Raw genomic sequence first — 27,607 nt, forward strand, 5'->3', positions numbered from 1 at the left:
GCCAAAATAGGAGAAAGACATTTACTTTTTTGTTTCTGACTCATCAAAGTTGCTTCATCTGAGTTGTTTCATGCATCCATATCTGAGCATCTGACAATGGAAAATGCAGAGCAACTCTCAGTCCTTCATCGAGCCAATGTTTTCACTTTCCATTTGAAATTTTTATTAATGGTAATTTAATCCAAAACTCTGCCATGAGCAGGAAAAATTTCAGATAGTCTTCAATGTTGGAGGCAAATCCAAAACTTCTGTGGGATATATCTTCCATTTCCATACAACCCACATTGAAAAGATTTCTCCTAATCAAAACCCCCCTTCTTTTCGTTAAAAACAAAAGACTACTGAATTATGGCCGCTGGCCCTCATAAAAAAACCTCACCAAATCTTTCCTATAAGTTTATTCACATATTGAAAGAGTGAAAGGTTTTCAAAAGTCTACAGAGAGCGATCATTTCTCTATGCTTAAAGACCTCACCTCCTTCAGTCCTTCTCCATTGCAGAAATATTCAAACACTCAGGCCACTTCCATGATCCTTCTAGGGACTCTAACATGTCCCTTTGGGATATCAGCCCAAGATCTGCATGCAGTCTATGCTCTCACAAAGTGAGTTTATAGTGGGCAAGGACCACCCGCAACCTGCTGGACAGAGTATTTGTCATGCAGTGCAGGACACCATTTGAGCAGCAGGTGCCCATTGGCAGCTCACATCCCATCTTATCACCCAACAATGACCCAAAGTGCTTCTCTGCAAAGCTCTTCCATATCCCCGACCCTCTCTTTAAACTGGGGATTGCCCCACCACAGCTGCAGGACCTTGCACTTTGTTCCACTTCATGATGGTTGCAAGGGGCCTCTTCCCCAGCCTATCCCTCAGTGGCAGCTCTGCCCTCCCGGAATCAGCTCCAATTGGTGCCAGCTGCACATGGGCTGAAGGTGCACTCAATGCACTGTCCATGAAGGCATGAACAGAACTGGGTCCAGTCAGGACCCTTCAGGGACAGCACAAGCCACTGCTTTCCACCGGGACATTGAGCCACTGTCTGTGACTCTTTGGAGGTGACTCTCCAGCCTGTTCCTCAGCCCTTTCACAGCCTCCAGGTGATTGCCCAGCATGTTACTGTGGTGATGGCCTGGGGGACACTGCACACGTTCTCCCACTGGCCCCTGGTCTGCTCATGGAAGTCTTGGCTGGGCTGGGTGGCCACTCTGCACTTTTACAGCTGCAGCCGACATGCTTCTGCATTTTACATCACAGACAAAGTGTTCCTGGGTGAGCACAGCAGGAGTGCTCATGAAACCCTTCCTCTGCACAGCTGGAAACATCACAGGTGTGTGTGGGAACTGCAGCTGCACTCGGGCAGCTGGGACAGAGGAGACCTTCCACATAAGGTCAGACACGCTGAGCACAAGCTCATGACAACAAACACTGCAAGAGTTACAAACATATGGAAATGTACAGATGCAAGAACAATTTGTAGGCCTCCCTTGCTCTACAGAAGCAACTCAAATCTCACAGCACTCCATCAGGCACAGGCTGGTGTTAGCTATGACGTGTGACAAGCAAGGGAATGACCGAGTTCTTCTCCAGCCTCACACACTGAGCTCCCCTGTCTGCTTTTTCCTCCACGCCATGCCACTGGATGGTTTTGCTTGTGCCCATCTCCTCATGAGTCAAATCGATCAGGAGATGATAATGCACTTCAGCCACACCCACAAGGGAGGTACAATTGTCTGCTCACCACCATTATGATCAGGAACTGAACGATTCTAGAGCACAGGAATGATAAACAACCACACTAAAAGATCAGCAGTCACCCAACAAAGAATGGCTCATCAAACCATTGGCTTCAAGAGAATCTCCTCTTCGTCCTTATCACATTCTGTGTTCCACAGAGATGCAACATCTACTGAAGTCATATTTACATCCATTTCTTCCAATAAGAACAGAACACAAATTCTCTCTCATGTCTCATGACTTCTACTGGGACAAGAGCATGGGACACTATCACACCATATATTACTCATAAAAGATAGCTTCTTGATAATTCAAAATATAACATCACACTGAATAAATCAAAGAAAAACAAAATTGAAAAAAAACCCCACAGAAAAACCCAAAATATTAATCAGATAAGTTAAGGAAGCGATAGAAGAGAACAAGTAGCCAAAGATACCCACAGTGAAGTCTTCTAGACTTTCCTAGCAGGCCCTAAAACTCATCCCTGAGGGCACCTGGAAGTCACTCTGGTCTCAAATTGCAACTTTGACCATAAACACTCCCAAAGAACAGCAGGATAGGGGGGTTCATTTGAAGAATCTGTCCTCATGTCATCAAATTTTTCTACTGCATGGCCTGCTCACCTTGCACAGTTAGGAAACCATCATTTCAAACAGCTTCTCATCAGCGTCTTTCTCAAGGTAAATCTGCTGACAAATTACAACAGATTCTCTTATTCCTTCTGCCTCCTATTCCCCACACACCGTTCAGTCTTAAGTGGCTGAAGTAAGGATGTGCTGAAATACATCAGTCACTGTTTCATATTTAAAAGTACTGACCAGAATTGTGAAAATGAGCTGCAACCTTCCTAGAAACAAAGGCCTGAAAGAAAGGGAAATTACAACTCTGAGGAAACTCTATATCAAATTATGGCATTGAGCTACAGACAGATAATGGAGGTTTCACACAGGAATCATTGGCAGTTCTAGACAAGAATTAAGGTTCTACAGGAGCAGTTACCATGGAAAGTGTTATTGTTGGAGGACTGTCATTGTCTTTCATGACAGAGAAACCAGGAGCAGAACAGCAATGGCACTGCCTTTGGCACCAAGCATGAAATCAAATCATTTCCCAACCAAACCCACACGGAGTCATTGATTTTCCTGGCACAGAACTGAGCTCTCACTCTCCTCACGCTGCATTCACAGCCTTTAGTTCCAACATCAACATACACCAACATTTTGGCTCCATGTGGGCCACAGAGAAAACCAGCACCTTGGGGAAACATCCATTTATGAAGTTGTGTTTCTTGAATGCAATATTCAAGGTCAGGCTGGGTGGGGCTCTGAGCAACCTGCCCTGCTGGAAGATGTCCCTGCCCATGGAAGAGGAGGCTGAACCAGAGAATCATTAAGGACCTTTGCAACACAAATCATTCTCTTGTTCTCTGTTTTTAGGATTATCTGAATACTTGTACAGCTGCATGGGATGGATCAGAGATACTCTCCATGCTGGATAATTTTATGTTTTTGGAGTTTGCAGGATTGCCAGGCACAATGAGCATCAGCTTTACTCCTTGACCAAAGTACCAACAAAAAAAAAAGTAACGCAAACCAAACCAAACAGACTAAAAATCTTCATGAACCCAGCCAGGAATGGGAAACACCAGAAGAGAATCAATCATGGCCTCACACTGCAGATTGGGTCATTTGCAGTCCCTACACAACACAGCAAACTGGACTGTAACTAATACACAGGAGGCCTCACACAGGAGCTCACTACATTGGCCCAGACTGTCAATTCCTGGCACAGTAAGAGAAAGGAAAAGCTTGGAAACACAAACCTGGGCCTCAGCTGACTGCTAGGACAAACAGAACTGGACACGATTAATTCATTCATTTTGAACCAAGTCCCTGTGAACTCCAGCACCGGCCCTGTCTCTGGACAGACAGACTTCTGCTCTCTGTCCAAACATAACATGGAAGTAAATTTTGAATGCAGACATCATTAGAATAGAGATTGTGTGCACAGCTCCTCAGATCCCAGGCATCACAACTTACATTACTGGGTACCATCCAATTATTTCAACAAGTAGAAAATGCTATATATGCCATATATTTTTACCAGCTCTGTCAAAGACCCACACATCCAAGTATCACCTCAAAGGTGACATCACCATTCCTCAGCACATGGACTTCTGTCAAGATGCAAAGCAATATGGAACCCAAACTAGGCCATTTCAGTCCAAACCACACAAGTGAACATCACAAGACTCCTCTTGACACATTTCAGAACATCAGAAATAGCCATGAGGATCAACAAAACCCATGCCATGTCTCCACCAAGACCTCCTCATACACCACTCACCCCCAACACTCCCTCCTAACCCTACACTGCTCCCATGCTTAGCACACATCTGCAGAATTTAGAGAGACTCTTCCAAGAGGAAAGTTGCTAAGACAGTATCTCCTTACTATGGATAATATTTGACTTCCCACCCAAGCCATGGGACAAGAAAAAGCATTTATTACAGAGAAATTTTCAAGAAACATGTCGATGGAAGTCTCTCTCCTTACACCTATAAACATGAAAGAACCATTTTCAGATCATCAGAAGAAGGAGACAAAGTTAACACCAGCAGAATTGAAGAGCTCACAACTCTCTTCTCGGTTATGTAACTCAGAGTAGATAATAAACAACCTTGTTTAGAGGCACTGAATACACAGCTTGCACTTCCCTTGTGGCATCTGTCACAAGTAGAAAATTAGGCATAGAAGTGACACAATTATGATGACATGCAAACACTATAGCAAAAAGTTCCCAGAATTCTCCATGCAGCTGGAATACACATCTTCTAGACAATTAATTTAGGAAGAAGAACCACACATTGCTTCATCCTAGAGATAGGAACTGGTCTGGGAATGGAGGAAAACATTCCCTTGAGTCTTTCAGCACACATTCATGCACGGCTCACAGCACTCACATTTCCAACCCTTCACACCATCCCTGGTGTCCGTTCACCCACATATCTTTAAAACATGTGACTGCAGAGGCCCAGTTCCCCAGACCATCCTTCTTCCCACCACCAATTCCACACAGCTACCTGTACATCTCTGTGCTCTGGAAGCTGCATTTGCCTGCGGGCTGAAGTCCTGTGAAGAGACTTCATAGGTCTCAAATAAAAGTCAGGCCGTCTTCCAAGGCACACTGAGTCAATGTGTTTCAGCCGAGGGGGAATTATGTCCACTTTGTACCTCCCACTGCACCTTCAATCTCTCCCTTCCCATCCAGGCAATTCTCCTGACATGCTAAATATTTTCTAGCCAAGGCTCATCCAACTCCATCTGATATGACTCTATATTAAAAATAAGAAAAAAACAAAGCAATTCTGCCATTTTCTCCTCCACATGCAACACCTACAGGATTTTCAAAAGAATCACGACTGCAAGAGGATCCTTCATCTTCGTAACAAGCAGAATTACATCATCAAGAACCACTTGTGGACCGGTCCAATCCTTTGCTGAGGACAAAGATCAAAGTATGGATGACACAAACACTTCCTGCTGACCTCCACTATGTATCATGGACAGTGATAAAGACTGAGAACAATGCACAGAGAGGTTCCACAAAAAGCCATCAGCATCTTGTTCAAAAAACATTCAACCTATAAAAAGATGTGTGCTCTTAGGAAGATATGTTAACCTCCTAAAAAGTTGTATTTCTTAATAACCTAATACATCTCTTCACCAGATCTAATGCAAGCAGCAACACAGATTCTACAGAGCACAGCTGATATAGGGGAACAACACGTGGAATCTGATCAACACACGAACCTCCGAATTAATGAACACCCTGCCAGCAGCAGCCTTCTCCCTCCTTCCTTCTTCACCGACTGGAAGGATGAGGACCCACTCAATGTTCACATGACAACGGCAACGGATCAAGCATTCAGAACTTCACTGAAGGAAACTTTACCGTGCTTTTAAGTAAAATGCATGATGGAAGCCAGACAACAAGGCGCGGAAAGGGCAGGGGAGCAACAGGAGAAGAGTCGTGGAAAAAATCTGGAGACCGAAACTCACCGAGGGAGGGGCGGCATCGGCGGGGAGGGCGCCGGCGGGATCCTGGTCCCTGAGCAGCGGCGCGGGCTCGTCGGGCGGCGGCCGGGCCGGGAGGGTGTCGCAGCAGCTGCCGGCCGAGAAGCGCAGCTGGCTCTTGCGCGAGTCGGCCGTGAGCGACACCTCGTGCGAGTAGGACTGGAGGAAGGCGCGCACGCCGTCGATGCCCACGAAGTGCGACACGGGCACGCCGCGCAGGGCGCCGCTGTCCGCCGGCAGCAGCTGCTGGCGGCGCCAGCGCCGCAGGCGCAGCGCCAGCAGCAGCAGCAGGAAGGCCACGAAGAGGCACGACAGGGCGGCCACGGCCAGCACGAGCCAGCGCGTCAGGCTGGCGGCCGGCTCGCCCGGCGCCGCCGCCTCGTCGGCCGCGCTGCCCAGCTCGGCCAGCAGCTCGGCCACGCTCTCGGCCAGCACCACGCTCAGCGTGGCCGTGGCCGACAGCGCCGGCCGCCCGTGGTCCTTCACCAGCACCACCAGGCTGTGGCGCGCCGCGTCGCGGGCCAGCGGCGAGCGCGCCGTGCGCACCTCGCCGCTGTGCAGCCCCACGCGGAACAGCCCCGGCTCCGTGGCCTTGGCCAGCTCGTAGGACAGCCACGCGTTCTGCCCCGCGTCCGCGTCCACCGCCACCACCTTGGCCACCAGCGCGCCGGCCTCCGACCAGCGCGGCGCCAGCTCCACGCCCGACCACGCGCCGCCCGAGCCCAGAGCTGCCGCCGCCGGCGGGTACAGCACCTGCGGCGCGTTGTCGTTCTCGTCCACGATCTGCAGCCGCACCGACACGTTGCTGCCCAGCGCCGGCGCGCCGCCGTCCTCCGCACGCACCCACAGCTGCAGCTCGCGCAGCTGCTCGTAGTCGAAGGAGCGCAGCGCGTACAGCGCGCCCGTCTCCGCCTGCACCGACACGAACGACGACAGCGGCGCGCCCCGCACCCGCCCCTCCGCCAGCCGGTAGCGCACGCGCGCGTTCTGCCCCCAGTCCGCGTCCGTGGCGCGCACCCTCAGCACCAGCGCGCCCGCCGCGTTGTTCTCCGCCAGCCGCGCACTGTAGCGCTCCTCCGCGAACACCGGCGCGTTGTCGTTCACGTCCAGCACCCGCAGCGCCAGCACCGCGCTGCTCTGCAGCGCCGGCGACCCGCCGTCGGCCGCTCGCACCGTCACGTTGTACTCGGACACCTGCTCCCGGTCCAGCTCTCTCGCTGTCACCACGCTGTAGTAGTCTTCATAGGCATTTTCTAGGTGGAAGGGAACGTTCTCGTCGAGAGAGCAGCGCACCTCGCCATTCTCCCCCGAATCCCGGTCCTGCACATGCAGCAATGCTACCACGGTTCCGGGCGGGGCATCCTCAGATATCTCACTCAATACTGACGACACTGTGAGATCGGGTGCGTTGTCGTTGACGTCTGTTACAGTGATCATGACTTTTGCTATGTCGGAAAGATCCCCGCCATCTCGAACCTGTATGTCCAGTTCATAGGATTTTACATCCTCGAAGTCTAAGTTACGTGTCAATGCAATCGCTCCCGTGTCGAGGTCCAGCTGAAAAATCTGCGAGGCTTTCTCTGTGATTTTCTTAAAGGAGTATTGCATATGGCCGTTTAAACCTTCGTCGGCGTCTGTGGCCGTGACAGTGACGAGGACAGAGCCCACGGGCACGTCCTCGGGCACACGCACCGTGTACTCCGCCTGGCTGAACACGGGCACGTTGTCGTTCGCGTCCAGCACCTTCACACGGATCCGAGCCGTGCCCGTCCGTGCCGGATCGCCGCCGTCCATCGCCCTCAGCACCAGCTCGTGAAACGCCGCCTCCTCCCGGTCCAGCGCCTTCGCCAGCACCAGCTCGGGACGCTGATCGCCGCCGGGGCCCGCCTGCACGGCCAGCGAGAAGTGCTCGTCGCCGCTCAGCTCGTAGCTCTGCAGGGAATTCGAGCCCAAGTCCAGATCATGAGCGTCTGGTAAGGGAAACCTCGCTCCCGGGACTGTCGTTTCGATCATTTTCACCGCAGTCTCTGCCTCTCGAAAGCTCGGCGCGTTGTCGTTAATATCCGTGATTTCCACTTGTATTCCGTAAACCTGCATCTGTCCCTCCACTATCAGCTCACAGCGCAGCACGCATTGCTGCACACGCTCACACAGCTGCTCTCTGTCGATCCTCTCCGCCGTCACTAAATGTCCCGTCTTCCCGTGCAGAGCAAAATACTGCGTCCTACCTTTGTCCAAGATATGAACGCCCCGGGCCCTGATCTCCGGCAGCTGCAGCCCCAGGTCCTTGGCCACGTCGCCCACGAACGAGCCCTTGGGCATCTCCTCGGGCACGGAGTAGCGCAGCTGCCCCCACGCCGCCTCCCACGCTGCCAGCAGCACGGCCCAGAGCAGAGCTCGCTGCCGCCGGCCCCAGCGCCTCCCCGCCCAGCACATCTCCACAGCGCCTCCGCCAGTACCGTAACACCGCCGATCCAATCCCGCTGCCACTCAATTCTCTCAGCTTCTGCACCGTGCACAGCTGCCGGTCCCTCCGCCTAGCTGCAGAGTGGGCCAGCACCGCGGGGATGATCGCAGACCTCAGGTTCGGACAGGGAGCGAGCGGCCGAGCGAGCGGATCCGCAGCGGGCGGGGCTGCGGCGCTCCGAGCTCCTCTCGCTCCTCTCGGTCAGCAGCGGCGCCCGCAGCCTCCTCCCGGCACTGCAGGCACCGGGCGCCGCCGAGCGCCGCGGTCCTGCCTTGCTGCGTACAGGGCACAGTCGCCACCGAGCCGTCACAGGAGATCCAGCGCGGATCTCCGGCCTCCGCATTTCCCCAGCCGATCTCTGCTTTCATCCTCCAGGCTAGCACCATCGGGAGGAAGGCAGAGGCATTTCGGGGGCGTGGTTCTTTAACCGCACCGGAAACGAATCATTTACTGATGTCATTAGATGTAAATTAAAATTTTCAAATTTTATCCTCTAACTTATTGTTACCCTTATCCTTTGTGTTTAAAAGCATCTTCAAGAACAGGTTCTCAGCGAGAAAACGGGAAGATACCTCATCCCGAAAATACAGAGCTATCAGGTTCATTAACACAAGCTGGACGAGAGCAATTGCATGCTTCTTAAAGGCAGGGAGTTAATTGTTATAGTATTCAATTATAAGTAAAAATAAAGATGCAGCTGAAACACTCAAAGGAAGCTTTCACGAATTCGAATATTTTAAATCCTATCCTAAGTTATGCCTAAAGTTTTCTTATTTTTTACAGATTTACATTTTATGAAGTCATTCTAGGATTCCTTTTTTCTGAAATCAATGTGTAAAGCACTGTAGTTCTTTAGTAAACTATTCATCTAAGTATTTCTTAATAACGTTGGTACGATATGTGTTCAATAAAATAATTATGGAACCGTAGAACAAAAGTAACAACTCTTGAAACAATGCTGACCACTAATCAATGTGCAATGGTCTTGAATCAAATGCCTAAACCCTCCTCTGGCCGATCTCTCTGATGTGTGATCTCTTCCTATCTCAGACGTCTAATTCGTGTAAATAGAATCGCAACAATGCGCTGTTCTCGTTATATACCCGAGTTCCACTAAAACCTCCAACATCTTTGTGAAAAAAGGATACAAAAATAAACATCTCTGAAGCAGAAATCTTTCAGCACTATAACCAGTGTACAAAATATAGATCTTGAACAGCAAAGAGAGCGATCTGCTAGCCAGGATACATAAGCGAAGCAAATTAGTCCCACTAATGTATTCTCCCCCAAAACTGGCTACAATCTATTTTTTCGCTCGGGGTGGAGAAATGACCTTTCCATGTTCATTTCCTATCCAAATCTAAAAGGGATCAAACAAAATTTAAAGGACCGGTTTGTGTAAAGCTAGCAACGAGTTCCAAGCACAGCCTTTCAGAACATATCAATCCAGAAGGAAAAAGCTCCAACACCAAATTTAGAGTACTTTCACTTTTTTTTCCCTCAACTCCGTCATACAGAATGAGCTGTTCTCCTTTCACAGAATGCGAAACTGTTTCCATGTTGCTAACACATTCTAATTTCTACAGCTCAAATGCTGAAGACAAAACTTCTAGGCTGAAGCTGAACCTGTGACCAAGGAAGAACCAAGTGCTTCCTGCTCTGCATGAACGCGGAACAGCCCCTTCCTTAATCCAGTCCATCACGGAGACAAGACTACAACCCACATCAACACGACTCCGGGAAACATGGAGAAGCACTGAGAAATGCTGCTACGAGCCGAAAGGAGCTATAGTCAAAGCCTGTCATCTGAGGCTATGACCGAGAAAAAATTAAATTCCGCCGCTAAGTGGAGACACAGCTGATGAGTCCCCAATGACACCTCGCAGAAAACACCTGGGGGGAAAATGAGGACGATTCGGAAACATTTAAAAAAGGAAGAAGCTCAGGCTTTACAGACCTGCGGTGCATCGGGATTGGCGGGCGGCTCTCCAACAACGAGGTTACTGCTCGGGCTCGGCTTCTCGCAGGAATCGCCGCTCAGAAGCTCCTCCGCCGACAGGACGGGCACCGGCGGCGGCGGCCAAGCGGCCTCGGGCACGGCGCGGGCCGGCGCCGCCACGCACAGGTTGTAGGAGTAGGGCAAGGTGCCCTCGCAGAAGTCGGCCGGGAAGGCGGCGCCGGCCACCGAGAAGCGCTGCGCGCCCAGGCAGCGCAGCACGGCGGGCGGCCCGGCCCGGCGCAGCCGCGCCAGCACGGCCAGCGCCACGCTCAGCACCAAGAGCGCCGAGAGCAGCGCCAGCGCCAGCACCAGGTAGAACTGCAGCTCGGCCGCCGCCGCCGCCGCCTCGGCGCCCGCCGCCCGCTCGCTCAGCTCCGGCAGCGCCTCCTGCAAGCTCTCGGCCAGCACCACGTGCAGCGTGGCCGTGGCCGACAGCGCCGGCTGCCCGTGGTCCTTCACCACGGCCACCACTCGCTGCTTGGCCGCGTCCCGCTCGGACACGGCCCGCGCCGTGCGCACCTCGCCGCTGTGCAGCCCCACGCGGAACAGCGCCGGCTCCGACGCCTGCACCAGCTCGTACGACAGCCACGCGTTGCGCCCCGCGTCCGCGTCCACCGCCACCACCTTGGCCACCAGGTAGCCGGCCTCGGCGGAACGCGGCACCACCTCGAAAGGAGGCGGCGCCCCTGCCGCCGCCTCGCCCGCCGCCGCCGCGGGCCACAGCACCCGGGGCGCGTTGTCGTTGCGGTCCAGCACGAAGACGCGCACCGTGGCCGTGGAGCTGCGCGCCGGCGAGCCGCCGTCCTGTGCCCGCACCGCCAGCGTGAACTCGCGGCACTGCTCGTAGTCCAAGGAGCGCTGCGCGTACAGCGCGCCGCTCCGCGCCTCCACCGACACGAGCGGCGCCGCGCCCGCCGCGCCCGCGCTGCCGCCCGCCAGCCAGTAGCTCACGCGCCCGTTGGCGCCCGCGTCCGCGTCCCGCGCCTGCACGCGCAGCACCAGCGCGCCCGCCGCGTTGTTCTCCGCCACGTACGCGCTGTACGCCGCCTCCTCGAACACCGGCGCGTTGTCGTTCACGTCCGACACCTCCAGCACCAGCTCCGTGCTGCTCCACAGCGCCGGCCTGCCCCGGTCCCGGGCCACCACCGTCACGCGGTGCTCGGACGCCTGCTCTCGGTCCAGCGCGCCCGCCGTCACCACCTTGTACGAGCCGCCCGACGACGCCACGATCGACAGTGGTGCCTCTCCCGACAGCTCGCACGACACCTGGCCGTTCTCACCGGAGTCTCTGTCCCTCACTTTCAGCAGGGCCACCACAGTGCCGACCGGAGCGTCCTCAGGCACCGGGCTCGACAGTGAAAGAATTGTGATCTCCGGTGCGTTGTCATTCTCGTCTGTGATGTCGATTTGTACTTCACAGTGATCGGTGAGCCCCCCGCCGTCTCTCGCCTCTACGCTGAAGATGTATTTATTCTTCTCCTCGAAATCGAGGGGACCCGCTGTTCTAATTTTCCCACTGTCACTGTCGATAGCGAACAATGCCCTGACGGCATCCGGGACGCTCCCAAAGGTGTAGGACACTCGCCCGTTGGAGCCCGCGTCAGCATCCGTTGCCCGTACCCGCAGCACCACTGTCTCCACTGGTAAATTCTCTGCAACTCGCGCCTCGTAGAGGCGTTTGCTGAACACGGGCGGGTTGTCATTTGCATCTGTCACGTTGATGCGAACCTGGACAGTCCCGGACCTCGCGGGATCCCCACCATCCACTGCCGTTAGCACTAGCTCAAAGGAGCTCTGCTTCTCACGGTCCAACCCTCTCTCCAGTACTAATTCTGGCTGCTTGCTTCCACCTGGCTTATCCTGCATAAACAATGAGAACAAGGGAATGCCGGTGAGCTGATAAGTCAGCAGCGAGTTACTTCCTACATCCGCATCTCGGGCCATCTCCAGGGGAAACCGAGCACCAGGAAGCGTCCATTCACTGATCTCGAGATCCAGAGCAGCCTTGCTGAAGCTCGGGGAGTTGTCGTTCACATCCTCGATCGCCACTTCAACGTGGAAAATGTTCAGCGGGTTGTTCACCAGCACTTCGAAGCTGACGGAGCAGGTCGCTGACTCGCCGCACATCTCCTCCCGGTCCAGCCTCTCGTTCACGTACAGGTTCCCGTTCTCCTCACTCACCGTGAAGTATTGCTTCTCCTCGCTCAGGCGCAGCTTGCGCGCCGGCAGCTCGTCCGCGCTGAGCCCCAGGTCCCGCGCCAGCGGCCCCACGAGCGAGCCTCTGCCCAGCTCCTCGGGGATGGCGTAGCGGAGCCGCTCGGCCGCCGCCCGGCCCCACACGCACAGCAGCACCGCGGCCAGCAGCGCTCGCCCGCCGCCCGGCCCGCGCCTCTGCCGCCGCCTCACCGCCATTCTCTGCCGCCGGCGCTCGCCGCGCTCCTGCCTCCCGCCGCTGCCCCGCTTCCCTTGCAGCCGCTCTCGCCACGCAGCGCAGGGGCCGCCGCAGCGCAGCCAGCCCGCTCGGGCCGCCTCTCCCCGCCTCTCGCCGCCGCCGCCGCTGCTGCCGGTGGCGGTGCCGCTGCCGCTGCGGCCGGCGCCGGGCGAGCGAGCAGCCTGCGGGGGCAGGACGCTGCGGCGGCGGCGGCGGCGGCTCCAGCGCCGCTCGGCGGCGGCCAACAGCGGCACCCGGAGGCGCCGCCGCGCCACTGCAGCCGCCGGACGGCCGCGCTCAAGGGGGCCCGGCTTGGGCGGGGCCCGGCGGCGGCACCGGGCCCGGGTTCCGCCGCCACCGCCGACAGACAGCGCTGAAGCTCTTCCTTAATTCGACACCAAGGCCTTTCTCTCTCAGATGTGATCTCGAGTGATTTTAGGGCATTCTTTTGAGTCACCTTCAACAGTCAGAAGCAAATATTCATGGCAGGGCAAAAAAGAATGGAATTCATCTCCTCTTGATAAAATCATGGCCCATTTTCACCAACAAGAAATTATAATATAGGGAAAACTTAAAGAACTTTTTCGTACTTCTCTTAAATTGTTTTCATTACCTGGCTCGAACTATTTTCAGCTATAGACCAGCCTAAAGCAAGGTAAGCAAGCCCTATGCCAAGATAGCAGAATCACATTTACTCTTTTCTTACTGACTCATCAAAGCTGCTTCATCTGAGTTCTTTCATTCATCCATATCTCAGCAATGCAAAATGCAATGAAATACTCAGTCCTTCATTGAGCCAAACAATATTCTCATTTTCCAAGTGAAACTTTTATTTATGGTAATTTAATCCACACCTCTGCCATGAACAGGAACACTTTCTGCTAGACATCAATGTTGGAGGCATATCCAAAATTTCTCTGGGCAATATCTTCAATTTTCACACAACCCACACTGAAAAGCTTTCTCCTAATCCAAACATCCCTTCATTTAGTGGAAAACAATAGCCTGCTGTCCTATGACCACTGGCCCTCATAAAAAACCCGCACCACATCTTTTCTATTAATTTATTCATATATAGAGAGAAATATCTTCAAAAATCTACACAGAGCAATCGTTTCTTTATCCCTGAAGATCTCAACTATTCAGTCCTTCTCCATTGCAGAGATGTCTCAACACACTCAAGGCACTTCCATGATCATTCTGGTGACTCTAACATGTCCATTTGGGATATTAATGCAAGGCCTGCATGCAGTATACACTCGCATAAAAAGAGTTTAGAGGGGGAGAAGGATCTCCCTTAAGGTGTTGGGCAGAGTGCTTCTGATGCAGTGCAGGACACCATTTGAGCAGCAGGTGCCCATTGGCAGCTCACATCCCATCTTATCACCCACCAATGACCCAAAGTGCTTCTCTGCAAAGCTCTTCCATATCCCTGACCCTCTCTTTAAACTGGGGATTGCCCCACCACAGCTGCAGGACCTTGCACTTTGTTCCACTTCATGATGGTTGCAAGGGGCCTCTTCCCCAGCCTATCCCTCATTGGCAGCTCTGCCCTCCCGGAATCAGCTCCAATTGGTGCCAGCTGCACATGGGCTGAAGGTGCACTCAATGCACTGTCCATGAAGGCATGAACAGAACTGGGCCCAGTCAGGACCCTTCAGGGACAGCACAAGCCACTGCTTTCCACCGGGACATTGAGCCACTGTCTGTGACTCTTTGGAGGTGACTCTCCAGCCTGTTCCTCAGCCCTTTAACAGCCTCCAGGTGATTGCCCAGCATGTTCCTCTGGTGATGGCCTGGGGGACACTGCATATGTTCTCCCACTGGCCCCTGGTCTGCTCATGGAAGTCTTGGCTGGGCTGGGTGGCCGCTCTGCACTTTGACAGCTGCAGCCGACATGCTTCTGCATTTTACAACACAGACAAAGTGTTCCTGGGTGAGCACAGTAGGAGTGCTCATGAAACCCTTCCTCTGTACAGCTGGAAACATCACAGGTGTGTGTGGGAACTGCAGCTGCACTCGGGCAGCTGGGACAGAGGAGACCTTCCACATAAGGTCAGACACGCTGAGCACAATCTCATGACAACAAACACCGCAAGAGTTACAAACATATGGAAATGTACAGATGCAAGAACAATTTGTAGGCCTCCCTTGCTCTACAGAAGCAACTCAAATCTCACAGCACTCCATCAGGCACAGGCTGGTGTTAGCTATGACCTGTGACAAGCAAGGGAATGACCGAGTTCTTCTCCAGCCTCACACACTGAGCTCCCCTGTCTGCTTTTTCTTCCACGCCATGCCACTGGAAGGTTTTGCTTGTGCCCATCTCCTCATGAGTCAAATTGATCAGGAGATGATAATGCACTTCAAGCCACACCCAGAAGGGAGGTACAATTCTCTGCTCACCACCATTATGAAGGATTCTACAGTATAACCATTTGCTTCAATTAAATCTCATTTCCATCATTATCACATTCTGTGTTCCACAGAGGTGCAACATCTACTCAAGACATATTTACATCTATTTCTTCCAATAAGAACAGAACACAAAGTCTCTCTCATATCTCATGCCTTCCACTGGAGGCAGAACAAGGGACTCCCACTGGAACAAGAGCAAGGGATAAAAACACACCATATGTTGCTCATGAAAGGTAGTTTGTTGATAATTCAAAATATACTTCCATACTGAGTAAATCAAGAAATAAAAACAACATAAAAAAAAAAATCCACAAAAAAGAACACAAAACATGAGTCAGATATGGTATGTAATCTTTAGAAGAGAACAAATAGCCACAGAGGTTCACAGTGAAGTCTTCTAGACTTTCCTTGCAGGCCCTAAAACTCATCCCTGAGGGCACCTGGAAGTCACTCAGGTCTCAAACTGCAACTTCGACCATAAACACTCCCAAAGAACAGCAGCATAGGGGGGTTCATTTGAAGAATCTGTCCTCAGCTCAGTAACATTTTCTACTGCTCACCTTGCACAGTTAGGAAACCATCATTTCAAACAGCTTCTCATCAGCCTCTTTCTCAAGGTAAATCTGCTGACAAATTACAACAGATTCTCTTATTCCTTCTGCCTCCTATTCCCCACACACCGTTCAGTCTTCAGTGGCTGAAGTAAGGATGTGCTGAAATACATCAGTCACTGTTTCATATTTAAAAGTACTGACCAGAATTGTGAAAATGAGCTGCAACCTTCCTAGAAACAAAGGCCTGAAAGAAAGGGTAATTACAACTCCGAGGAAACTGTATCACATTGTGGCATAGAGATACAGCTGAATAATGGATGTTTCACACAGGATTCATTGGCAATTCTAGACAAGAATTAAGGTTCTACAGGAGCAGTTACCATGGAAAGTGTTATTGTTGGAGGACTGTCATTGTCTTTCATGACAGAGAAACCAGGAGCAGAACAGCAATGGCACTGCCTTTGGCACCAAGCATGAAATCAAATCATTTCCCAACCAAACCCACACGGAGTCATTGATTTTCCTGGCACAGAACTGAGCTCTCACTCTCCTCACGCTGCATTCACAGCCTTTAGTTCCACCATCAACATATACCAACAGTTTGGTTCCATGTTGGCCACAGAGAAAACCAGCACCTCGGGGAAACATCCATTTATGAAGTTGTGTTTCTTGAATGCAATATTCAAGGTCAGGCTGGGTGGGGCTCTGAGCAACCTGCCCTGCTGGGAGATGTCCCTGCCCATGGCAGAGGAGGCAGAACCAGAGGATCTTTATGGTCCTTTGCAACACAAACCATTCTCTTGTTCTCTGTTTCTAGGATTCCATGAATACATATACAGCTACAAGGGGTGGATCAGAGATACTCTCCATGCTGGATAATTTTATGTTTTGGAGTTTGCAGGATTGCCATGCGCAATGAGCATCAGCTTCACTGCTTGACCAAAGTACAAACAAACAAACAACCCAAACCAAACAGACTAAAAATCTTAATCAATACAGCCAAGAATGGGAAAGTGCCAGAGGAGAATCAATCATGGCCTCACATTGCAGATTGGGTCATTTGCAGTCCCTACACAACACAGCAAACTGGACTGTAACTAATACACAGGAGGCCTCACACAGGAGCTCACTACATTGGCCCAGACTGTCAATTCCTGGCACAGTAAGAGAAAGGAAAAGATTGGAAACACAAACCTGGGCCTCAGCTGACTGCTAGGACAAACAGAACTGGATACAATTAATTAATTCATTTTGAACTAGATCCCAGAGAACTCCAGCACCGGCCCTGTCTCTGGACAGACAGACTTCTTCCCTCTGTCCAAACATAACATGGAAGTAAATTTTGCGTACAGACATCATTGGAAGAGAAGTGCTGTGCAAAGCTTCTCAGATCCCAAGCAGCATAACTTACCTTATTGGGTACCATCCAAATATTTCAAAAAGTAGAAAATGCTATATAAGCCAGAACTTTTCACCAGCTCTGTCAAAGACCCACACATCCAAGTATCACCTCAAAGGTGACATCACCATTCTCCAGCACATGTATTCCTCACAAGATGAAAAGCAATATGGAACCCAAACTAGGCCATTTCAGTCCAAACCACACAAGTGAACATCACAAGACTCCTCTTGACACATTTCAGAACATCAGAAATAGCCATGAGGATCAACAAAACCCATGCCATGTCTCCACCACGACCTCCTCATACACCACTCACCCAACAGTCCCTCCTAACCCTTCATTGTTCCCATGCTTAGCACACATCTGCAGAATTTAGAGAGACTCCCCCAAGAGGAAAGTTGCTCAGACAGTATCTCCTTACTATGAATAATATTTGACTTCCCACCCAAGCCATGGGATAAGAAAAAGCATTTATTACAGAGACATTTTCAAGAAACATGTCTATGGAAATCTCTCTACTTTCACCTATAAATATGAAAGAACCATCTTCAGATCATCAGAAGAAGGAGACAAAGTTAACACCAGCAGAATTGAAGAGCTCAAAACTCTCTTCTCGGTTATGTAACTCAGAGTAGATAATAAACAATCTTGTTTATATGCACTGAATACACAGCTTGCCCTTCCCATGTGGCATCTGTCACAAGTAAAAAATTAGGCTTAGAAGTAACATTATTATGATAACATGCAAACACTATAGCAAAAAGTTCCCAGAGTTCTCCATGCAGCTGGAATACACATCTTCTAGACAATTAATTTAGGAAGAAGAACCACACATTGCTTCATCCTAGAGATAGGAACGGGTCAGAGAATTGAGGAAAACATTCCCTTGAGTCTTTCAGGACACATTCACAGCACTCAAATTTCCAACCCTTCACACCATCCATGGTGTCCTTTCACCCACATATCTTTAAAACATGTGACTGCAGAGGCCCAGTTCCCCAGACCATCCTTATTCCCACCACCAATTCCACACAGCTATCTGTACATCTCTGTGCTCTTGAAGCTGCATTTGCCTGCGGGCTGAAGCCCTGTGAAGAGACTTCATAGGTCTCAAAGGAAAAGCTGAGCAGTCTTGCAAGGCACACTGAGTCTCACCTCAGGGGGAATTATGTCCACCTTGTATCTCCCACTTCATGTTGTATGTCTCCCTTCCCATCCAGGCAATTCTCTTGCCATGCTAAATATTTTCTAGCCAAGGCTCACCCAGCTCTATCTGATTTAGCTCTATCTTGAAAAATAAGAAAAAAACAAAGCAGTTCTGCCATTTCCTCCTCCACATGCAACTGCTACAGGCTTTTCAAAGAATCACAACTTCAAGAGGATCCTTCATCTTCATAACAAGCAGACACAAATCATCAAGAACCACTTCTGGCCCGGTCCAATCCTCTGCTGAGGACAAAGATCAAAGTATGCATGACACAAACACTTTCTGCTGACCTCCACTATGTATCATGGACAGTGATAAAGACTGAGAACAATGCACAGAGAGGGTCCACGCAAAGACATCAGCATCTTGTTCAAGAAACATTCAACCTATAAAAAGACATGTGCTCTTAGGAAGATATGTTAACCTCCTAAAAAGTTGTATTTCTTAATAACCTAATACATCTCTTCACCAGATCTAATGCAAGCAGCAACACAGATTCTACAGAGCACAGCTGATATAGGGGAACAACACCTGGAATCTGATCAACACACGAACCTCCGACTTAATGAACACCCTGCCAGCAGCAGCCTTCTCCCTCCTTCCTTCTTCACTTCCGGGAAGACTGAGGACCCACCCCATGTTCACATGACAACAGCAACGGGATTGAGCACAGAGAACTTCACTGAAGGAAATGTTACCGTGCTTTTAAGTAAAATGCACGATGGAAGCGAGACAACAAGGCGCGGAAAGGGCAGGGGAGCAACAGGAGAAGAGTCGTGGAAAAAATCTGGAGACCGAAACTCACCGAAGGAGGGGCGGCATCGGCGGGGAGGGCGCTGGCAGGATCCTGGTCCCTGAGCAGCGGCGCGGGCTCGTCGGGCGGCGGCCGGGCCGGGAGGGTGTCGCAGCAGCTGCCGGCCGAGAAGCGCAGCTGGCTCTTGCGCGAGTCGGCCGTGAGCGACACCTCGTGCGAGTAGGACTGGAGGAAGGCGCGCACGCCGTCGATGCCCACGAAGTGCGACACGGGCACGCCGCGCAGGGCTCCGCTGTCCGTCGGCAGCAGCTGCTGGCGGCGCCAGCGCCGCAGGCGCAGCGCCAGCAGCAGCAGCAGGAAGGCCACGAAGAGGCACGACACGGCGGCCACGGCCAGCACGAGCCAGCGCGTCAGGCTGGCGGCCGGCTCGCCCGGCGCCGCCGCCTCGTCGGCCGCGCTGCCCAGCTCGGCCAGCAGCTCGGCCACGCTCTCGGCCAGCACCACGCTCAGCGTGGCCGTGGCCGACAGCGCCGGCCGCCCGTGGTCCTTCACCAGCACCACCAGGCTGTGGCGCGCCGCGTCGCGGGCCAGCGGCGAGCGCGCCGTGCGCACCTCGCCGCTGTGCAGCCCCACGCGGAACAGCCCCGGCTCCGTGGCCTTGGCCAGCTCGTAGGACAGCCACGCGTTCTGCCCCGCGTCCGCGTCCACCGCCACCACCTTGGCCACCAGCGCGCCGGCCTCCGACCAGCGCGGCGCCAGCTCCACGCCCGACCACGCGGCGCCCGAGCCCAGAGCTGCCGCCGCCGGCGGGTACAGCACCTGCGGCGCGTTGTCGTTCTCGTCCACGATCTGCAGCCGCACCGACACGTTGCTGCCCAGCGCCGGCGCGCCGCCGTCCTCCGCACGCACCCACAGCTGCAGCTCGCGCAGCTGCTCGTAGTCGAAGGAGCGCAGCGCGTACAGCGCGCCCGTCTCCGCCTGCACCGACACGAACGACGACAGCGGCGCGCCCCGCACCCGCCCCTCCGCCAGCCGGTAGCGCACGCGCGCGTTCTGCCCCCAGTCCGCGTCCGTGGCGCGCACCCTCAGCACCAGCGCGCCCGCCGCGTTGTTCTCCGCCAGCCGCGCGCTGTAGCGCTCCTCCGCGAACACCGGCGCGTTGTCGTTCACGTCCAGCACCCGCAGCGCCAGCACCGCGCTGCTCTGCAGCGCCGGCGACCCGCCGTCGGCCGCTCGCACCGTCACGTTGTACTCCGACACCTGCTCCCGGTCCAGCTCTCTCGCTGTCACCACACGGTAGTAGTCCTCATAGGACTTCTCCAGTCGGAATGGGACTCCCCCCTCAAGCGAGCAGCGCACCTCGCCATTTGCTCCAGAGTCCCGGTCCTCCACGTGCAGCAGGGCGACTACAGTCCCCGACGGCGCATCCTCAGAGATCTCACTCAGCGCCGACGATACTGTGAGTTCGGGGGCGTTGTCGTTCACATCTGTCACGGTTACTACAACTTTGGCAGTGTCGGAAAGGGCTCCACTGTCAAGTGCCTGCACCTCCAGTTCATAGGAATTGCCTTCCTCGAAGTCCAGGCTCCGCAACAGAGTGATAGCTCCAAACTCGGCATCCACCTGGAAAATCTGCGAGGCTTTCTTTGTGATTTTCTTGAACATGTATTTCACATGTCCATTCGACCCCTCGTCGGCGTCAGAAGCTGTTACGGTGACGAGGACGGATCCCACGGGCACGTCCTCGGGCACACGCACCGTGTACTCCGCCTGGCTGAACACGGGCGCGTTGTCGTTCGCGTCCAGCACCTTCACACGGATCCGAGCCGTGCCCGTCCGTGCCGGATCGCCGCCGTCCATCGCCCTCAGCACCAGCTCGTGAAACGCCGCCTCCTCCCGGTCCAGCGCCTTCGCCAGCACCAGCTCGGGACGCTGATCGCCGCCGGGGCCCGCCTGCACGGCCAGCGAGAAGTGCTCGTCGCCGCTCAGCTCGTAGCTCTGCAGGGAATTCCTGCCCAGGTCTGGGTCATGAGCCTCTGTCAGTGGAAACTGCGACCCCGGGGCTGTCATCTCGCTCAGTCTCAGCTCTGTTTCTGCCTCTTGAAAGCTGGGTGCGTTGTCGTTAATGTCCATGATTTCTACTTCGATTCCGTAAACCTGCATCTGTCCCTCCACTATCAGCTCACACCGCAGCACGCATTGCTGCACATTCTCGCACTGTTGCTCCCTGTCGATCCTCTCCGCCGTCACTAAATGTCCCGTCTTCCCGTGCACAGAGAAATACTGCGTCCTACCTTTGTCCATGATGTAGACGCCGCGATCTCGGAGCGTCGGTACAGGCAGCCCCAGGTCCTTGGCCACGTCGCCCACGAACGAGCCCTTGGGCATCTCCTCGGGCACGGAGTAGCGCAGCTGCCCCCACGCCGCCTCCCACGCTGCCAGCAGCACGGCCCAGAGCAGAGCTCGCTGCCGCCGGCCCCAGCGCCTCCCCGCCGCGCACATCTCCAGAGCGGCACCGCCAGTACTGTAACACCGCCGATCTAATCCCGCTGCCACTCAATTCTCTCAGCTTCTGCACCGTGCACAGCTGCCGGTCCCTCCGCCTGGCTGCAGAGTGGGCCAGCACCGCGGGGATGATCGCAGACCGCAGGTTCGGACAGGGAGCGAGCGGCCGAGCGAGCGGATCCGCAGCGGGCGGGGCTGCGGCGCTCCGAGCTCCTCTCGCTCCTCTCGGTCAGCAGCGGCGCCCGCAGCCTCCTCCCGGCACTGCAGGCACCGGGCGCCGCCGAGCGCCGCGGTCCTGCCTTGCTGCGTACAGGGCACAGTCGCCACCGAGCCGTCACAGGAGATCCAGCGCGGATCTCCGGCCTCCGCATTTCCCCAGCCGATCTCTGCTTTCATCCTCCAGGCTAGCACCATCGGGAGGAAGGCAGAGGCATTTCGGGGCCGTGATTCTTTAACCGCACGGGAAACGAATCATTTACTGTTGTCATTAGATGTAAATTAAAACTCAGTTTTCAAATTTTATCCTGTAGCTAATTGTTACTCTTATCCTTTCTGCTCAAAAGCATCTTCAACAACAGGTCTCAGAGAGAAAACGGGAAGATACCTCATCCCGAAAATACAGAGCTATCAGGTTCATTAACACAAGCGGGACGAGAGCAATTGCATGCTTCTTGAAGGCAGGGAGATAATTGTTAGAGGACTGAATTACAGCTACAAATAATGATGCAGCTAAAACTCTCAAAGGAATGTTCCAGGACTTCAAATATTTGACATCCCTTCCCAACATAAACTTAGTGTTTATTTAGATTACATAGACTGATCTTTAGTGAAGTCATTCTAGGATTCATTTTTTCTGAAATTAATGTGTAAAGCACTGTCGTTTGTTAGTAAAATATCCATCTAAGTATTTCTTAATGACGTTGGTACGATATATGTTCAAGAAAATAATTAGGGAACCGTAGAACAAAAGTATAACTGTGTTCTCGAGACGGTACAGACCACCAATGTATAAATGGGCTTGATTCAAGTGTCTAAACCCTCCTCTGGCCAATCCCCCTGATGTGTGATCCCTTCGTATCTCGGATGTCTATCCTAGTAAGAGAATTGCAAAAATTTCCCTACTCCATATATGCGAGTTCTACTAAAACGCCCAACATTTTTGTGAAATGAGAATAGAAAAATAAAAATCTCTGAAACAGAAACGTTTCAACACTCTCGCCAGTGTACGAAATAATAATCTTGAGCAGCAAAACAGCGAACTGAAAGCCAGGACGCATAAAGGAAGCAAACTAGTGCCACTAATGCATTCTCCCCCAACATGGGTGACAATCTCTATTTTTAATCAGGATAGATAAGGGATGTTTCTGCATTACTTTCCTTTCTACATCTAATAGGGACAAAATAAAAGAACGGGTTTATGTAAAGCTTGAAACGAGTTCCAAACACAGTTTTTTTTAACAAATCAGTCAGGAAGAAAAATATCCAAAACCAGATGTCAGAGGTTTCTTTTTTTTCCCTCGTCTCCATCATGCAGAATCAGCTGTTCTCCTCCAAACAATACTAATCTGCTTTCAATGTTGGTTACACGTTCTAATTTACACAGCTCAAATACTGAAGACAAAACCTCTAGGCTGAAGCTGAACTTGTGACCAAGGAAGAAGCAAGTGTTTCCTGCTCTGCATGAACGGGAACAGCCCCTTCCATAATCCAGTCCATGACGGGGACAAGACTACAACTCACATCAACGAGACTCCGGGAAACATGGAGAAGCACTGAGAAATGCTGCTACTTGCCGAAAGGAGAGCTATAGTCAAAGCCTGTCGTCTGAGGCTATGACCGAGAAAAAATTAAAAACTTCCGCCTCTACGTGGAGAAACAGATCACGAATCGCCACTAACACTACACAGAGAATACCTGGGAAAAAAATGAGGACGATTCGGAAACATTTAAAAAAGGAAGAAGCTCAGGCTTTACAGACCTGCGGTGCATCGGGATTGGCGGGAGGCTCTCCCACGAGGAGGTTACTGCTCGGGCTCGGCTTCTCGCAGGAATCGCCGCCCAGAAGCTCCTCCGCCGACAGGACGGGCACCGGCGGCGGCGGCGGCGGCCAAGCGGCCTCGGGCACGGCGCGGGCCGGCGCCGCCACGCACAGGTTGTAGGAGTAGGGCAAGGTGCCCTCGCAGAAGTCGGCCGGGAAGGCGGCGCCGGCCACCGAGAAGCGCTGCGCGCCCAGGCAGCGCAGCACGGCGGGCGGCCCGGCCCGGCGCAGCCGCGCCAGCACGGCCAGCGCCACGCTCAGCACCAAGAGCGCCGAGAGCAGCGCCAGCGCCAGCACCAGGTAGAACTGCAGCTCGGCCGCCGCCGCCGCCGCCTCGGCGCCCGCCGCCCGCTCGCTCAGCTCCGGCAGCGCCTCCTGCAAGCTCTCGGCCAGCACCACGTGCAGCGTGGCCGTGGCCGACAGCGCCGGCTGCCCGTGGTCCTTCACCACGGCCACCACTCGCTGCTTGGCCGCGTCCCGCTCGGACACGGCCCGCGCCGTGCGCACCTCGCCGCTGTGCAGCCCCACGCGGAACAGCGCCGGCTCCGACGCCTGCACCAGCTCGTACGACAGCCACGCGTTGCGCCCCGCGTCCGCGTCCACCGCCACCACCTTGGCCACCAGGTAGCCGGCCTCGGCGGAACGCGGCACCACCTCGAAAGGAGGCGGCGCCCCTGCCGCCGCCTCGCCCGCCGCCGCCGCCGCCGGCCACAGCACCCGGGGCGCGTTGTCGTTGCGGTCCAGCACGAAGACGCGCACCGTGGCCGTGGAGCTGCGCGCCGGCGAGCCGCCGTCCTGCGCCCGCACCGCCAGCGTGAACTCGCGGCACTGCTCGTAGTCCAAGGAGCGCTGCGCGTACAGCGCGCCGCTCCGCGCCTCCACCGACACGAGCGGCGCCGCGCCCGCCGCGCCCGCGCTGCCGCCCGCCAGCCAGTAGCTCACGCGCCCGTTGGTGCCCGCGTCCGCGTCCCGCGCCTGCACGCGCAGCACCAGCGCGCCCGCCGCGTTGTTCTCCGCCACGTACGCGCTGTACGCCGCCTCCTCGAACACCGGCGCGTTGTCGTTCACGTCCGACACCTCCAGCACCAGCTCCGTGCTGCTCCACAGCGCCGGCCTGCCCCGGTCCCGGGCCACCACTGTCACGCGGTGCAAGGACGCCTGCTCTCGGTCCAGTGCACCCGCCGTCACCACCTTATACGAGCCGCCCAACGACGCCACGATCGACAGCGGCGCCTCTCCCGACAGCTCACACGACACCTGACCGTTCTCGCCGGAGTCCGGGTCGTTCACGTTCAGGAGGGCCACCACGGTGCCCACCGGAGCGTCCTCAGGCACTGGGCTCGACAGTGAAAGAATCGTGATTTTGGGCGTGTTGTCATTCTCGTCCGTGATATCGATCTGCACTTCACAATGATCAGTGAGCCCGCCACCGTCCGTCGTCTCCACGCCAAAAACGTATTTTTTTTCCTCCTCAAAATCGAGAGGACCCACAGTTCTGATCTCTCCACTCTCGCTCTCGATAGAGAACAATGAGAGCACCTCCTCTGGGACGTTGCTGAAGGAGTAGGAAACTTGCCCATTTGAGCCCAAGTCCGCATCCGTGGCTTGCACCCGCAGCACTGAAGATCCCACTGGCAAATTCTCTGCCACTCGTGCCTCATATACGCTTTTGCTGAACACAGGGGGGTTGTCATTTGCGTCCGTCACGTTGATGCGAACCAGGACAGTCCCGGATCTTGCGGGGTCCCCACCGTCCACTGCTGTCAGCACCAGCTCAAAGGAACTCAGCTTCTCCCTGTCCAAAGCTCTCTCCAGTACTAATTCCGGCTGCTTCTTTCCACCCTGCTTTTCTTTCACTGACAGTGAGAAGGACGGGTCGCTCGTGAGTTGGTAAGTCAGCAGCGAGTTGCTTCCTAAGTCCGCATCTCGTGCCATTTCCAAAGGAAAACGAGCACCAGGAAGGGTCCATTCACCAATCTCGAGGTCCAGAGCAGCGTTACTAAAAACTGGGGTGTTGTCATTCACGTCCTCAATGGACACCTCGACATGGAATACGTTCAGCGGGTTCTTCACCATCACCTCGAAGCTGACGGAGCAGGTCGGCGACGCGCCGCACATCTCCTCCCGGTCCAGCCTCTCGTTCACGTACAGGTTCCCGTTCTCCTCACTCACCGTGAAGTATTGCAGCTGCTTCTTGCCGGCAGACGCCACCTGCAGCTTGCGCGCCGGCAGCTCGTCCGCGCTGAGCCCCAGGTCCCGCGCCAGCGGCCCCACGAGCGAGCCTCTGCCCAGCTCCTCGGGGATGGCGTAGCGGAGCCGCTCGGCCGCCGCCCGGCCCCACACGCACAGCAGCACCGCGGCCAGCAGCGCTCGCCCGCCGCCCGGCCCGCGCCTCTGCCGCCGCCTCACCGCCATTCTCTGCCGCCGGCGCTCGCCGCGCTCCTGCCTCCCGCCGCTGCCCCGCTTCCCTTGCAGCCGCTCTCGCCACGCAGCGCAGGGGCCGCCGCAGCGCAGCCAGCCCGCTCGGGCCGCCTCTCCCCGCCTCTCGCCGCCGCCGCCGCTGCTGCCGGTGGCGGTGCCGCTGCCGCTGCGGCCGGCGCCGGGCGAGCGAGCAGCCTGCGGGGGCAGGACGCTGCGGCGGCGGCGGCGGCGGCTCCAGCGCCGCTCGGCGGCGGCCAACAGCGGCACCCGGAGGCGCCGCCGCGCCACTGCAGCCGCCGGACGGCCGCGCTCAAGGGGGCCCGGCTTGGGCGGGGCCCGGCGGCGGCACCGGGCCCGGGCTCCCGCCGCCACCGCCACAGACAGCGCTGAAGCTCTTGTTTTATGCATCTCTAAAGGCGATTAGCTCTGACAAGGCGTTTACGGTACTTTTAGATCATCTCCCTTTCTCGCAGTGAACAATAAGAAGCAGATATTTATGGCAGAGTAATAAGGTCACCTACTCTTATTAAAACGAAAGTACAGCTATTAGAAGATGAAGTGACAATATACCTGGGGAAGGTTTTAAAAGCCCTTTAACACTCTAGTATATTTCGAATTGTTATATTATTTGGGAAACATACTCAGAAGGGAATAATTGTGTTGGAGTAGTCAACAATATTCAGAAACACATTGAAGGAAAACTCAGAATCTTGACATGGTTTAAGTGTGAAGGAATCTTTAGGGTCATGCAGTCCTCACTTCACTAGCCAGGTTTCCCAAAGCCCCATCCATTCAGACCCTGAACCCTTTCAAACATGGCATATCAATATCTACTCTAAGGAAAGTGTTCCTGTGTCTCACCACCCTCATTGAAAAATCTGTTACCAGACTAAACCTACCTCCTCTCAGTTCCTAGCTATTGACCTTATCCTATCAAGACTGGCCCTATCAGAAGTCTCTCTCCATATCTCTTTTACACATTTATATAGTAAACATCACAATAAGTTATTCACAACACCGTTTCACTTCAGGCTGAATGGCTTCTCTCTGCTTATCTACATGGCAGAGAGGTTCCATCCCTTTCAGAATTTTTTGTTTCCTTCTCTGGACATACTCTAACAGAAGGTCTCACAAAAGACAGGCGAAGACAGAAAATCACAGAACCACCAGGTTGGAGAGACTTCCAAGATCATTGAGTCCAACCCATGCCCCAACACCTCAACTACCCCATGGTACCCAAGCCACACCCAGTCTTTTTTCAACACATCCTGGGATGATAACTCCACGGCCTCCCTGGGCAGACAGGTCCAGTACTTCATCACTCATTCCATAAAAACTTTTTCCTAACATCCAGCCTATATTTCCCTTGGCACAGCTGAAGATTGTGTCCTCTCCTTCTGTCAGTTGCCCCTCCCTTGTCCTGCTGGCCCCACTATTTGTTATGCAGCCCAGAATGTCATTGACTTCCCGGCCTGCGAGAACTCACTGCCAGCTCATATCCCATTTGTCACCCACCAGGACCTCTCCACAGGGCAGCTCTCAATCCCCAAGTTTGTACTGAAAGGGGATTGCCCTGACACAGGTGCGTGATGTTGC

General features: G+C 54.1%; 1 protein-coding gene across 13 annotated transcripts in view; it reads right to left on the minus strand.

Annotated features, from left to right (window-relative positions):
- The window catches only part of LOC110481538 (protocadherin gamma-C5), a 216,632-nt gene that overhangs the window by 110,275 nt on the left and 78,750 nt on the right, over window positions 1-27,607 (minus strand). Inside the window, exon 1 of one of the 13 annotated variants that reach the window (XM_085591109.1) lies at window positions 23,531-26,164. The exons of 9 other annotated variants lie outside the window; for them this stretch is intronic. In XM_085591109.1, the coding sequence (XP_085447235.1) occupies window positions 23,531-26,005 (2,475 nt within the window). In that variant the 5' untranslated portion in view covers window positions 26,006-26,164. Of the gene's footprint in view, window positions 1-5,800; window positions 8,269-10,239; window positions 12,855-19,098; window positions 23,502-23,530; window positions 26,165-27,607 lie in introns of those variants that run through there. 3 more of the 13 variants (XM_085591130.1, XM_085591121.1, XM_085591129.1) reach the window with 3 other exon arrangements.

Source organism: Lonchura striata, chromosome 13 (assembly GCF_050655825.1).
Source record: "Lonchura striata isolate lonStrDom1 chromosome 13, ASM5065582v1, whole genome shotgun sequence".
In the NCBI taxonomy this organism is placed as follows: domain Eukaryota; kingdom Metazoa; phylum Chordata; class Aves; order Passeriformes; family Estrildidae; genus Lonchura; species Lonchura striata.